The sequence below is a fragment of the Triplophysa rosa genome, linkage group LG9 (genome assembly GCF_024868665.1).
Source record: "Triplophysa rosa linkage group LG9, Trosa_1v2, whole genome shotgun sequence".
NCBI classification, from domain to species: Eukaryota; Metazoa; Chordata; class Actinopteri; order Cypriniformes; family Nemacheilidae; genus Triplophysa; species Triplophysa rosa.
This window is the reverse complement of record NC_079898.1, coordinates 14,279,178-14,295,061: the sequence shown is the minus strand read 5'-3', so window position 1 is coordinate 14,295,061 and position 15,884 is coordinate 14,279,178. Positions and strand designations below refer to the sequence as shown.

Genomic DNA, 15,884 nt, shown 5'->3' with positions numbered 1-15,884 from the left:
ATATCTGCAAATACGGCTGACATGCTTACGTTTCAACATGGCGTTTCACGTGGCGCGAGAACGTAACGCAAGACAAAAGCTACTCAAACCCGATCCGAGCGGCCAGACTGAAACAGATTTTTAGAAATGTGATTTGAATAGGATTTCAAACCACATATGAATGGATTTCATGTGATTTTTTGCTGTTCACACTTGCTAAATATGATCAGATTTCAATCAGCTATGCCGGATTTGAAGTGACAGTCTGAGACTTAAGAGTTTGGTGCTTTCTATATGTATGATATTTTACACCTGCAACATGCAAAGAGAGACACTTTATTTTTACTTAATTTAAACTATACTCAGTTCTGATGAAAAATTCTGTTGATGCTATCAAAAGCATTCCGAGCAGAATAAAGACACCTCTGTTTAAATGATCTTTTATTAAATACTTTGAAATGTTTCAATAACAAAGTTATGATGGCTTAACAACATTCAAACAAACACTTGATAGATTTAAATTCATAGTTTTATTAATTGTATGGTCATGCAAAAAAATCCAGCATCCAATTAAACCTCAGAGTATAGTCATATGTAGTCCCATTTTATATGGTTACAATGCAAAAAGTTGTCAAGAATTGGGAAACATACCAAGCTAAAGCTGTGTTAATCTCTTTTTGTCCTTTTCTTTATAAAAACGATTTCATTTTAGCACTGGAAACCATATTTCAGAGCCACATTTCATTTACCTTGAAGATGCAGGTAACATACATAGATTTCAATTTTAGGTAAACACATACAGTGAAAAATATTACCAGAAAGTTACACATGCATATTTTCCGCCTCTTGAACTGCATATATGGTTTGGTTGTTAAGAGTGGGTTTAACTAGTTATTTAGTTCGCGTGTCCACCTTACAGTCACAAGAACTGCAGTCTCCTGCATCTGAAAATATCTCCTCTCTTGACCGTTTGTTTTATTTGTTAACTATACAACAATCTGGACACTTTCACTTCTCAGAGAACACACTTTGACTGAAGGAAGGGACATTAGGACATAGTCATTGGGTATGCAGCACAGACGGGACACACACAAAACTGCAGCAGGGAGAGACAGAGAGCACAGTTTGGAGACACGGCAGATGGTTTCATCTGTGAACGCACAAGATGCCTTAGGGCAGGAGTTTTTTTTTTTTAAACAGAGTTATCGTTTGGTGCCCAACTTCAAAAAATAATGTCACAAGCGATGGCTTAGCACAGAGTGGGAGGGGTGAACAGCAAAGCCCCCTCAGGCATCACAAATCACACAAGACCCTACGCAATAACACAGTCAAGAACATTGCGCCAATGTAAGAGTCACACAGATTCACACACGGAAACTTTAAAGGGAACACAATGTGTCTGTGTGCTTAAACACATTCAAACCAGCATCATATATGACATTTAACAACATATGTTTACTTTGCGATCAGACAGAGTTCTGTGAGAGTTGTGTTTGTGCGTGACAGTGTACCAAGTGTTTGTTGAGTGTGGGTTTAAAAGGAAGCCTCCCCGATTAGCCAAGCGCTCGATTCATCCCTCATAAGTATTTACAGATTATACTGAAGAAAAATATAACAAAACAAGATGCAACAAATCCATGACAAACACCAACATTCAGAACATCAGAATAGATTCTGCAAAAAAAAAATGGACCACAGAAAACTCCTGAAACTGCATTCAGAATGTCTTTTTCATTCAATATCCTGTCTGTACACTAGAAGGCCAAGTGACCATTGTCTAACCAAACCATAATCACTTCAACTCACTATGTATCATGAAAACTGTAACAACGTAAACATCAAATATAAGTCTGCAGTCGCTCGTGGAGGGGAAATGTGACAGTTTGGAGTGTTGGGTCTCTATGGATGGATTTCATAACCTGAAGTTGCAAAGCAGTCCACATATAAAGTGAACAGAACCGCATTAAGCTTATGTGCAAAACAGTACAGGCCATTTTATTTATTTGCTTTTTGACATGCCTAGAAACTACAAAAAGATATACACAACAGCTGGAAGCCTAAAGGGTGAGTATTTTTGAGAAAGTTTATGGTATGTAAGTAGTGTTTAGTGCCCTCTGGTGACCAGGAGACAAACAATAAATTCAGAACACTGATTTAAAACGAAACTTCAGGTTGGGACAGCTAGGAGGTTATGGGTGCAAACACACAGGAAGGCAAAAAAACCCCACCCCAACCCAACTACTCAAAACACAAGAGAACAACAAGCATATCGAGCCCAAGAAAGACATTTACACAAACACCGACATTCAACTCGCACATCTCCCCTCCCCATACCCTAATATCACAGACTGTTTATTCCTTTCTCGTGATAACTATTTACGCGCAACTATATTAAATCGTGCCCCACTTTAAAACAATTCTGTTGAAAACACAGAAAACGTACAAATACAGCATCATTTAGGAGATAAAAAATCAGGAATTCCACAAAAAAAAAAAACACACTACAGAGTACCAAAAAAACCCTTTCCCAACCTTCCAAGAAAAATAAAAGCAACATTAAAAACATCCTCTTCTTAAAATCCAAGATGTCTAGAGTCTACACTTTGGTGCTTTAACGTTTGATATTTATCAACTTAACATTTTTCTGTTCCTCTGATATGCCATTCAATCACATTCTTTGCATAAGAAAAACAAAATCTAATGAACTCCATTTACTCCTTAAATGGCGTGCTCTTATTTTTAAAAACACATTTCTGATTCCCTCCATTACTATCAACTGTTAATTACACAAGTGAAGATCTCAATATTTTACAATGTATTAATACTTTAAACACCATTTCCGAATGTTGGGCAGCAGAGATTATGGGTAAAGACAATACAGCGCCCCGTGTGGGCATTAGAAGCATGCAGCATCCAGAAGGCGGGGCTGCTGCCATGGCCGCCCGCCCCACATCTAGCTAGGATTGGACAGAAGTGGTGGCCACAGTTTGCTTTAAATACATTTCTTTGTTGTGTCAATTTTTTCCCCTTACGCTTTCAAAACTTCAAGAGGTTCTCTTACGGCCGGGCTCCAGGCGGCAATACGTGCACGGAGAAGAAATGCTCCAATCAGCTTTAGTATTCAGGCATGCTGAAGGAAAGAGAAATTCAATCAGGGACGTATAAATCTATGTTCAATATTTTCTAAAGAACACCAAAGTTTGGATGTAGAACAGAGAACACATGGGCAACACACTGGTGTTTTAAGAAGAACTCATTAACATTGTACTCAGAGGGAGCAATTATTTCTGTTCAACAATTCAAGTGTTCTTCAGAAACAGTGGATGTGTACCTCTGCCCTGTGTGCTTCACTGTAGCGGTGCGGCGGGTGCTCCAGAGCAGTGGAAGTGGATATTGAGCCACTTGGCCTCTCGGCGGTGCCACACGCGCGTCTCCTCTGATTGGCAGCTGCGTGGGCGGCCCTGACTGTCCATGTACTGCGTCAGTCGGATATAGGCGATGCAGGCGGCATCCTCTCCGATCAGGTGCACGTGAGGGTTCAGAATAGTTGTATGCACAGGCTTACTGTTCTTACTCAGCACTGCACAGAAACATCATAGAAGTTAATACATTCACATGTAGAAGTATACAAAGTTTGTTGAAACATATTGATCTTTTTCCGAGTTCTATTCTCAAGCATGAGGCTTACGATTCTCAAAGTAGAACTTATGGAAGTCCATGCCCTCCACCAGGTTTCCAAGTGCTTCTGGTTCGAAAGAAGTCAGGCCAGGGTCACAGATCCTCCTGTAACAGAAGAGGTTCAGAGATGACAACATAAGTTCAAGAACATCCTGCAAATGAGTGTAGGGTTTTAATATGCCAATGCCAACGACACTGTCTGTCTGATTGTCTGTGGAATTATACGCTTAACTGGAGTTACTGCAAGTTATTAGACTAAGAAAGGAAAAGATTTATTTTACTAAAATGAAACTCCAAACTTAAATATGAAAATACTAAAAACAATTTGTTAGACATCATTGTCTAACAGCATTGCTTTAAAACTAGTTTATGCCTCAAAAGAAAAAAAGATCCAAGGAAACGGATGCAATCGGTTTAATCTGTGGCGAGTATGGCTATAAAACCACTACTTACGTGTAGGCTTCAAAGTCTCCATTGTTGATGGCCTCAATCAGCTGCTCTGTGATTTTAATGATCTCCTGCTTTCGTGCTGATGTTTGGGGAGATGGAAAGAAGCACAGAGACACATTTACATTTACATCCACATGCATTATTTGAAAACCACAAACCAACTTTATGCTCGTAGATAGATGGTTTATGAAAGCTCTCATTGAGCGCAGGATATCATCTGTGACGAGATGATTCAGCAATAGGAGCGGTCTTAGTTAGATGGGCACTGTCTGGTAAGTTTGAGGTACTGACTTCATCTCAGTCTTGCAAGCTTATTACACTGTAATTAATTTCCGTTTAATTTTTCATCTACATTCCTCCAATACTTTGAAGCCATACCTTTTTTAACAGCAGAGGAAAGTGGAGCAGATCTTTTGCTGCTTTAAAATAACTCAAATTCAGTAAACACAAACCAACGAGTAGAAACAGACTAGCACCAGATCATATTCCCTATGGATGAGTGTGTTTTGCTAGGGAGGGCCATTACAGTGTGCTGGAACCTGCTTGGACTTTATAAAGTCACAGGGAATGTAAGGTCAGGACTTCTATTTACAAAAATAACCACCACTGCACATGCATCATGCGTGATTTTTTTCCCCCACAAACCAGTTAAGCGCAAACCCCACCCCGCAACGTCTCTGCTTCGATTTCATTGGTCAGCTACATTATAGCGCTGATTGGCCAATTTTGTGGTCCAGGTTGGATTTGCCTGCATAAACAATATGTGCCAAAATAATACCTGGGAGATAACCAGTTCTGTAAAAGTACAAATAAGACAACCTGCTACTTAACGCTGGTAGAAAGTTCGTCCATGGTTTGTCCTTAGTTTATCACCGTTTTAACTGAGATGGTCCAACATTTAAACACACAACAGTTATTAAAATAAGGCAGCAGTGCGATGCACTATATGCTACAATAAATGAAAGTCAGCAAAAGCCAAGTTTTTATAATAATAATAAACCTACCTACCCCCTAACCTTACCCTACACTTTATAATTAAACACTTGTTAGCCACTTTTCGAATATTTTTATTATTTTATTGAAAATAAATTCCTTTATGATCTGATATGTGATGGGAAAAGTATTTGCCCCAAGGGAGTTTCGAACCCGGGTCTCTAATCTCAAAGCAACCAAAAACATTACATGTTTAACCCTCTGCGCCACTGGAGTAGTTAATACTACCTGTCCTTTTCGGACAGATTTTAAATTTGAAGATAATATTAGAAGCCCCTGAAGCTTCTCTATTTTTTAATTTATACAACATATTACAGTATTAACAGAGCAGACCAATGAAATCGCTAGATACATGAGTCATGGCGGCGGGGGCGTGGTTTGCGCTTAACTGGTTTGGAAGAAAAAAATCATAGCCATATACATATATATATATATATATACAGTGAGGGAAATAATTATTTGATCCTCTGCTGATTTTGTAAGTTTGCCTGCATACAAAGAAATGAAGGGTCTATCATTTTTATGGTAGGTTTATTTTAACTGATAGAGACAGAATATAAAAAAAATCAGGGGAAAAATGTATTATAAAGGTTATAAATTGATTTGCATTTCAGTCAGTGAAATAAGTATTAAGCTACATGTCTGTTTTATTCTCGACTACTGCAACGTGGTAATTTATTGGGCTTTTAGTGCACTGTTGCCCTCACCAATATGGCGGCGCCACTGACGTATATATATATATATATATATATATATATATGTCTATGGAAAAATCACGCGTGTCTTAACACCTACAGTCTAACACTTACAGGGCTGCCCGTGCACACTGCTGTCCCCTGGTGTTGTGGAGGACGGAGCAGGTACAGCAGGCTCTACGTCAGGGCAGGAGTTCTGACCTGAACTGCTCCAAGCAACATGCTTAATATCATGTGATGGGTCGACTGCAAGACAACGGCACAAATAAACAAATGGCAACTAAGCACACAGACATGCTAGACCACAGCAAAACAAAAGTAAGTGAAGCAGTCACTAAATAAAGGTTCCAACACTTTTTGTCCAATGAAAATCAATGCATGTTTTAGGATCTCTGTGATAACAAAATTAGATTAATGTCGTAATTTTCGCACCCGTATGTCATTCCAACCCTGTTTTTTCTTCTGCAGAACACAAAAGAAGATATTTCGAAGAATGTTGGTAATATTAACATATTGACTTCCACTGTATAGACACAAAACCACACATACATTTCTCAAAATATCGTTTTCTGTGTAGAAGAAAGACTCATATACAGATTTTGAATGACATGAGTGTGAATAAATTGACAAAATTGTCATTTTTGGCCTATACCTTTAAATTATTATACTCATTGGTGTACAACTGTCTCCATTAACAGTTGTGCTTGATTGCAAAGCAAGTTTGCTCAAAAACAGCAGATGAAATGTTTTATAAAGTGGATAAAACATTTCAGAGCAAAATAGAAAAATGCACATTTACCAGAAATTCATGCATGATATTTTAAGAGTTGATCATTTCCATTTAATTTAATTATTTCCATTTCATTAAAGGAATTTATAATCTGTTGATGTTTTCCATGACTGTTGGAACCTTTATGCATTTTAACTATATTATACTATATTAAACAAGCAACAAGCGATTGCAAAACTACAGCAATGTTATACACAGAACATGTCTCTCAGAAAACAGACACAAATTGCAGACACAAACAGAGACAAGCCACACACCAGTAGAGATGAGAATGTATGCAAAGCATCAGGATTACATTATGCTTAAAGGGATATTTCACCGGCAAATCAAAATGTCCCCATGTTTTACTCACCCTCAAGGCATCCTGACTGAATATGACTTTTCCGGCAAATGACGCAGGCGTGTCATAAGTTCCGGTGACGAACACATTTTCCGTTTTTTTCCCCCCAATAGGACGCCTCCTCCTCCTCCTCCTGCAAGCTTTTGTCACCATCATTTGCCGGAAAAACAAGCCTCAGGTTCACGTGCAGTCGAGGGATAACTGAAGCTATATATTTCTCTTAAACGCATCGATTCGCTTCAGAAGACCTTTGTTAAGACCACGGAGCCGTGTCGAGCTGCTCTTTGATCGATGGATGCACTTTTTGGAGCTTCAAAAAGTCGACGCCCATTCTACCGCTTGAGAGTAAAATGATACGTGGTATTTTAACTGCATTATTCTTCAAAAAGAAAGTCATATTCAGTCAGGATGCCTTGAGGGTGAGTAAAACATGGGGAAATTTTGATTTGCTGGTGAAATATCCCTTTAAACAACACTGCATCATACTGATACAGACGGCTAGCTGAGGTTTATGTATATAAAAACATCCAGCAGATGGTAGTAACGTCACACTCTCATGAGCTTTCTAAAACCGAGACCTGCAGCAGTCTAGATCAGTGGCCTGGGCAGTGTCATCTCATCACGCACCACGCACGCAGTACAGACAGAGGTGTAGAGGTAAAAGGGTTCAGCTACATTCACAGGTTTGTATTATGACTGTGGCAGTAATCTATGTGTTACAGTGGCATAAGCAGTAGCAGTGTTAATGATGTTCACAAGAAAAGCTATAAGGATGTTTGGATCAAAAGCACTGGGCATATTGGGTAGAAATTGGCACAGTGTGTCTGTGTGTGTTAAGAGATGTTTCCAATGTGAGGTACCAAGACGGCTTCCCTGCTCATCTGTCACACTCACAGTATTCAGTGTCACACAGATAAATAAATGAAAAGGTCACTCTGACTGAGAAGGTCAGCTCAATTCTTTCCATGTCAAAGGTGTCGAAGTACATGACTAAAGGGCAAAGATGGTGGGGTGGGAGGGGATCGGAGCAAAATCAGGTGAAGTGACAATCTGTGTTTTCTTCTGATAATTAATGGGTGCTCAGTGTGATAGATTACAACAGATCATGTGACATGCAGTCTGTTTTTAAGCACAACCAATGACCTATGACAGCCCTAAAAACTATTTGGCACATTAGCCTAAAGCGGTCATAGCATGCCAAAATCTTCAGTGATCTTTGGAGGTAAAAGAGAATTGTATATGAAAATACATTGTAACAGACCTCAAAACTTCAACTCGAGTCCAAAAGACCATTTATTGCAACAAAACTCCCAAACAATATTTAAAGTAAAGGTTCACCCAAAAATGAAAATTCTGTCATCATTTACTCACCCTCTTGTCATTTCAAACCTGTATGACTTTCTTTCTTCCGCACAACACAAAAGATATTTTGAAGAATGTTGTTAACAGGCCCCCATTCACTTGCATTGGTTTTGTGTCGATACAATAGAAGTGAATGGGGATCAGTGCTGTTTGGTTACCAACTTTCTTCAAAATATCTTCTTTTGTGTTCTTCGAAAGAAAAAAAAGCCATACGGGTTTGAAATTGACAAGAGGGTAATGATGTAATGGTGAGTAAGAGTAAATGATGACAGAATTTTCATTTTGGGTGAATTATCACTTAAACACACGATAGAATTAATACATCTTCACCTTGGGTCCTTCATTATAGGGTAATGGGGGAAACCTGACCAGATATTATTATTTCTATGCACCACAAAAACTAATGATAACAATGAAGTATGTGAAAGTCTGATCTTAACATTTATGCAATTTACATTTATACATTTTGACAGGTGCTTTGATCCAAAGTGCATTCAAGCTACACACATAACCTAACCCATAACCTTAGTGATGCTAACGCAATGCCCCACCAGCTGAACTAGAGAAACACATAAAGCTACAACACATTGTTGATTTCTTTACAATTGAGACAATACCACACAGGCTTTACAAAGAGGCTGCTATGGAAGATGGTTTTAAAAATGTTCAATTTAGAATAAGGGGAAAATATGATCATAATCCCCCTTTAATATTGACACCAATGATTATAGAATTCAACAATGTAGATGTCCAATGAGTCCAGCTCAGTCAGACATACAGTAGTAGTGCATTTTATAAAAGACAAGCGTAGAACGGTGATAACCCCTAAGTTACCAGTGGGAATAGTAGGAAAACATGTAGAGATCAGATTTGACAGGGGGGTAGAAACAGCTGATAGGGTTAAGGGTCAGATGACCGGTCGCTGCTGTAGCAGTTAACTTACTGAGAGGTGGGCAAGGGGGAGGAGTCTCAGTCTGAGGAGTTGGCTCCTCAGAGGCACTGCATTGGCTGACCACTGCACTGTCATTGCTATCCCCGCCCACCGATGCTGACACAGATAATTAGGGTGGGAGGAAAAAAAGATGTGACATTTGTTGTGGTGAGTTATACCACAACACCTTCCTGTTGCCTTTTGCACTATGTACATGTGCATACTTTTTATAATACCGTCATACATAAATAAATAATTGCGATGGCAAAACAGCTTATATTGACGTAGTACCTGAAAAGATTATTCAATTATTTGAATCAACTAATTTGATTAACTTATCAACTATTGCAATATTCTAGGAGCTCTGAACTTGAACCCACTCTAACCTCTCAATTTAGTTTAGTTAGTACGTTATAAAACTGTTCGCATTTACCTGATGTTTTCGGAAAAACTAAAAACACTTCTCTGTCTGCAACATATTTACACCCTAGTACAGAATGTGTGATCTTTGGGCCCCTCCGCAAACATGAGAGGAGAGACTGTGATGTTTAACCCTCACAGATCCGCTGCAGCAATAAATGACCGTATGGATTAAATCTATATATAGCAGGTACATTTTACCATCCCAAAACAAGATAAAAGTTATTGAATGAATACCAATATCTAGGGTTACAATGGTGCGGCATATTAACAACTGAGTGTTTCTGACCATCAGGTTTAGAACAAAGACAAATACTGAAATAGAATCTAGACCTCTACTTGACCCCTTATTCCTCACCTAGAGGCTTCATCAGGAACAGAATTGACCTATGCCTGTAGGGCAAGCTTTCATTATCAAACAGCCATAAAAGGTAAGATTCAGTGTCTAACCAGCAGTTATTTACCCCAGTGATTTAAAAAAAGGTGCCATGCTTGCACATAATTAAGGTAAAATTGCTGTGCTGTAATGAATCACTATGTGACTCTTCTAAATCACACGGCCCAGCCGGAATGTAACACTAAAGCTCATTCTCAGCAGGGGTATTTGTTTCTTTAAAGGTCAGTGCTGTAAAACCAAAATATTCCCTCGGATATTGTGGACATTCATTATACAAAGACAAAACTTTGGAATTCATCAATGTCATGTGAACTCTGGCATTCACGACACTCTCCTCAAAGCAGAGCTGCATATTGCAGACCTTTCTGTCTGAAACCAGCATGTCATTTTTCCAGAAATTCTTCACTATTTCCCCAGAGAGTGCACACATTTACACTGGGAGCGCATGGCTGATACGAAAGCTTGTCAGACATAGCAACAGGAATGAAGGGAGGGCGGGGTTTTGCAAAGGGTCAATTGAAAAATGATGGTAGTCAAAAGTGCCCCAAAACGGTTTGCTGTCCTACATTCTTCAAAATATCTTCTCTTGTGTTCAACAGAACAAAGAAATGATAGATTTACAGTCAACCTGAGGGTGAGTAAATGATGACAGAATTTTTATCTTTGGGTGAACTATCCCTTTAATCTCAAGAGTTAACAAGGCCTTTTATACATGGACCAGCACTACTTGGAATAGCCATGTTCGAGTAATATTTTATTTTGTACTGTATGCACCAACACACACATCCTGTTCACATTTACCACTGTTTAACATTAAGCCCTGCTATATAGAAAAAAAGACATGCATAGTACATTGAGTTGATAGTCTACCTTTCCTACCTTTCATGTCCTCCTCTTCTGTGGTGTTGCAGCTCTCTGTAGAGCCCTGTCATGAGAAAAGAGAGAGAGTGCAAGACGGAGGGTTGGTGGTATGAAGTTGGATGAAAGAGTGAGGATAGAAACGGGTATGCAGACAGCACCAGCAAGAAACAATCAAAAGATATACACACAAAGAGAATCACTCGCAAGCATGGATATACCCAATGCACCCTCAAACACAGACCCGTTACAGAAAAATCGATGTTCACACAGACACACAGCAAGCCCTGCACAAACCAGTCAATCCACCAAAAGTCAAGCCCCATTCATTTGAGTGATACTTTTACTGTTAAGGTTTTGGGTCGCAGTGTTAATGAAGTTGTCCAAAATTTCCAGGGTTCAGTGCTAGAGCTAAATGAGGCAGCTTACCTTGATGCCATTGGCTGGATTGTGCACGACAGTGGTCTGTGGTTCCTGGAGGAGGTAGGAGAGAGTTTACAATGCAGAGCTATGGGAAAACGGGTAAGGGGGCCCTAAAACCTCACAGCTGGCATGAGGAGACTATACTACTGTCATGTCGACAGAATAGAAAGAAGAATATTTTTATACATCACTGATCATACAAAATATGGCATACAAGTCACTTTGAGAAATACAGTACATATAGGTTCTATAAGAGCTATATCCCCCTTAAGAAAAAAATTATTCTTCTGGTCGAAAAAAAATGTTATTGATTTTGAATATTAATGAATTAGTGTAAAAATTCTTTAAGCCATTTGTTTTTATCTGCAAAAAATGCAAATTGACATGTTGTTTTATCACGGGTGGGATGGGTTTTTAATTGCTGTTATACCTCTACAATTCAAATTTCTATAAAGACATTAAACAAGACTCAAGTGGTTAACTACAGAAACTAAAGCGGTAGTAGTAATAAAGTAGTTATTTAGTCTCTCTCCAAGACCAACCCCAGTCACCAACAGCAAACAAACATCACACACATGATTAGCACTGCACAAACAAGTAGCTTTCAATGGCACAATGTTATTTCTCCTGAAAACACAAAGCATTGATCCCACCTTACACACCCACATATACGCAACACGCACGCCCTTGCACACTCGACTCCACTTTATTTTCCGCCACAACACCCTCTAATAAGCACACTGTCAACACAGATTCGAAGATGCAGTCCCTACATGCTGAGAGCCAATTACAATTTCATTCCCTTCATTGCGTTTCCCACAATCCCCTCATCACCTGTCAGCCGGCGCAACTTAAAGGTCCGGGCCGTGAGCTTAATGTGGCAGGATGTGCGTACTGGTCAATGACACAGCATCTTATCAGTACAGAACACTGTCTGTGGCATTTACTTTAAATGCTACATTAGGCAAACTGCTCTGAAGCATTATAACGTACAAGTATTAAAGGCTCCAAAGACAGAATAACATTAATTATAACTTGACTGGGTGCGTGTGTTCACATTTGCTTATTGAATCTTTATGTGATATCTCATCCCGTCTCTGAGCAATACCATTGACAGACATTCATCAGCCACATTAGAAACCTATAATGCTGAGGTAGGAACTGCATCTTCAGAACAAGTGAAACCATTTTGCTTTGACGTAAATTGATCCTGTTTTACCCTTGGAGACTCGACTGTGAGACTGAGATATGTGCACATACAATGCATCCGGAAAGTATTCACAGCGCTTCACTTTTTCCACATTTTGTTATGTTACAGCCTTATTCCAAAATGGATTAAATTCATTATTTTCCTCAAAATTCTACAAACAATATCCCATAATGACAACGTGAAAGAAGTTTGTTTGAAATCTTTGCAAATTTATTCAAAATAAAAAACAAAAAAAGCACATGTACATAAGTATTCACAGCCTTTGCTCAATACTTTGTTGAAGCACCTTTGGCACCAATTACAGCCTCAAGTCTTTTTGAGTATGATGCTACAAGCTTGTCACACCTATTTTTGGGCAGTTTCTCCCATTCTTCTTTGCAGGACCTCTCAAGCTCCATCAGGTTGGATGGGGAGCGTCGGTGCACAGCCATTTTCAGATCTCTCCAGAGATGTTCAATGGGGTTCAAGTCTGGGCTCTGGCTGGGCCACTCAAGGACATTCACAGAGTTGTCCTGTAGCCACTCCTTTGTTATCTTGGCTGTGTGCTTAGGGTCATTGTCCTGTTGGAAGATGAACCTTCGCCCCAGTCTGAGGTCCAGAGCGCTCTGTAGCAGGTTTTCATCGAGGATGGCTCTGTACATTGCTGCATTCATCTGTACATTGCAGCATTCATTTTGAGGAAAATAATGAATTTAATCCATTTTGGAATAAGGCTGTAACATAACAAAATGTGGAAAAAGTGAAGCGCTGTGAATACTTTCCGGATGCACTGCAACCATGGTTTATATGCATTATAATGGCCTAAGAAAAAAACCTCTACAGGGAGGAAAGAGGTAACAGACAATAATCTATCTTAATATGGCCACATACTAAAAAAAACTATTCGAGCTGGTTCGGGTAAAATAGGACGCAAGAGAGAAGTCCACAGGCACAGACCAGATGTTTTTTAGTTCCACTCATCAAAACTATGAGTAATTCACACATCTTCATGTATGTGGATTGATGGGTTGTGGAAGTCAAAACAACAAGTGTGGGACTTGAAACCGCTAAAGCCTTTCAAAAACCAAAAGACTTCAGAAGAAAACACTATGAGTATAGAAATGACAAAAGAAATAAAAGATGAGGTACCATTGGTGCAGTGGATGATATGCTGCTGTCTTTGGTGCTGCTGCTTACTACACTGTTTTTGTTGTTGTTTGTCTGTGGCTGAGGCAAAACGAAAAAACAATGACAACACAAAATGACTTTTGTTCAGTGCAGTTCAAGAACCGATAAGCCTCAGCACACACTTGACACGTCGGGAGACCACAGAACAGAATAAAAGGGGACCTGTATTGGGTGAATTAGCCAACAGGTAAAAGATGATGCCTGTAATGTGTCATAATGCCCTTTTAATGATACACTTTTATGGCATCAGCGGTTTACGCTAAATTAATGAAAGACATTTAACTGTACAGATGTGGGTTTTGTTTGTGTGATTCTTACAGATTTAAAATACTAATGGTTGTGGAGGTACAGTACTGCTTACACACCTATAAAACACAATACTGCTTGAATAAAATAAGAATAAAACACAGCGGACTTAGAAAATTAAACAAGCTCCTTTTACGGATTATCTTATTATTTATTGTTTGCTGATGTACATCAGTACTCTACGCCAATACTCCACTCTTTGTCTAGCAAAACTATTGACAAGTGAATACTTCAGTAAAAATTCAAAATGTTTATAATCAGCTCGAATACAACAGCATAATGTCTAAATACTTAAATATGTCTATGTACTGTAGGTGGACACACAAGTTTCTCCAGTACCAACAAACATCATTTTCTACAGTAAATTGTTTAGCCTTTAATGGAATATTAAATATAATATTCTGCTGGCACAGTAACAATGAGAGACAAATATTACTGTCAGGGAGTCGATGCTTAAAGCTACAAGACCCTGATAGTCCACTAGTGCATGCAGTGAAGTGCTTTGGCGAGCAGTTAATGCACAGACTCTATGCATCAATACAGGGTACAGCTCAGGGTACAAAAAAAAGATTAAAAGACGTAGATGATTTTTTAGAGGAACAGAGTAGAATTCTTTTGGAAGGATTTAAACATTGATCAAACAAACAGAAGCAGAACAGCAGCCAAAAGATGCTCATCCAAAATGGTCTGTAACATTAGCTAAAAAACGTTTTTTTTTGCACGTTTACAAAGAATGATAAATATACAATTAAAGTGATAGTTCACTCAAAAATGAAAATTCTGTCATCATTTATTCACCCTCAAACCTTTATGACTTTCTTCCTTCCGCAGAACACAAAAGGTGATATTTTGATGAAAGTTGGCCCCATTCACTTCTATTGTATGGACACGAAACCAATGCAAGTGAATGGGGGCCAGTTAACAACATTCTTCAAAATATCTTTTGTATTCTGCAGAAGGAAGAAAGTCATACAAGTTTGAAATGAAAAGTAACGAATTAACAATTTTTGGGTGAACTATCACTTAAACGTCTTAAGCTTTTTAGAATTATAACAGCTTTTGAAATGGTAGAACTTCTGATGTCATAAATAAATACTTTGTGGCAAAGCCACCTTTTCATTTATTTTTAGGTGTCTAGATCAGCTTTATAGATTGTTTTGTATCTAAAGATACAAGAACATGGAAAACTCCCTCCAACAGGTTTTTAAGGTCTAACACGCCTAATTCCACTTGGAAAAGACATGGTCTACTTGAGGGTGGGACATATGACAGCCAAAGGCAAAATAAAGGGTGTCTTGACTTGGTGAAAGAGCAACTCAAGAAATGAGAGATGCATCGAATGAGGTTTATTAAATATTGTGAACCTACACTACTACCTAACGTAATTATATAAATGTATTTTACTGGAAGCACTCAGAAAAAGAAGAAATTATTTATTCTTCAGAAAAACTATGATACGAGTGGGTAAATTTATGTTAAAACAGCACTGTCACCATTGTGACAAGGGGTTCTTCATTTGTTGTTAGACCAAGTCTGATGTCACAGCCACTGCAGCTATTGCCATGGCAACAGAAATTGCCTGACGCACTAGGGACTGTGGGAAAAGGGGAGTTCCGATGAAAGAAAGGCTCGTTTGTCTGTTGCTTTAGAAAGTCTGCCATAACAGCATTTAAACATGCTCATTCCTATTGAAGAGCACTTATCAACTTTGAGCAGGTCAGGAATTAAAGACGGATGCTCAGGTTTTTAGTTGACAGTTGTCTGTGAAAGCTGAGGGGATAGAGCTCAAGGACTGGCTCAAAGTGTGTATGAAGGGCTCGCAGAAGACAGGCCAACCTAGGTCAAGGTAAAAGATTGTGGAGAGGGAGTGGAAGCAACCTCTTCA

The 15,884-nt window shown here is 38.8% G+C and overlaps 1 protein-coding gene across 25 annotated transcripts in view; it reads right to left on the bottom strand.

Annotated features, from left to right (window-relative positions):
- Positions 1-407: 407 nt before the first annotated feature.
- camk2g2 (calcium/calmodulin-dependent protein kinase (CaM kinase) II gamma 2) overlaps positions 408-15,884 on the bottom strand; it is an 82,519-nt gene continuing 67,042 nt past the window's right edge. For 4 of the 25 annotated variants that reach the window (XM_057342471.1, XM_057342473.1, XM_057342476.1 and 1 more), the window contains 7 exons: positions 10,906-10,960; positions 9,231-9,335; positions 5,910-6,041; positions 4,111-4,186; positions 3,668-3,762; positions 3,311-3,559; positions 408-3,109 (listed from right to left, as the gene is read on the bottom strand). In XM_057342471.1, coding sequence (XP_057198454.1) covers positions 3,327-3,559; positions 3,668-3,762; positions 4,111-4,186; positions 5,910-6,041; positions 9,231-9,335; positions 10,906-10,960 — 696 coding nt within the window. In that variant the 3' untranslated portion in view covers positions 408-3,109; positions 3,311-3,326. Of the gene's footprint in view, positions 3,110-3,310; positions 3,560-3,667; positions 3,763-4,110; positions 4,187-5,909; positions 6,042-9,230; positions 9,336-10,905; positions 10,961-11,322; positions 11,368-13,654; positions 13,733-15,884 lie in introns of all 25 variants that reach the window. The other 21 variants (XM_057342486.1, XM_057342489.1, XM_057342488.1 and 18 more) reach the window with 12 other exon arrangements.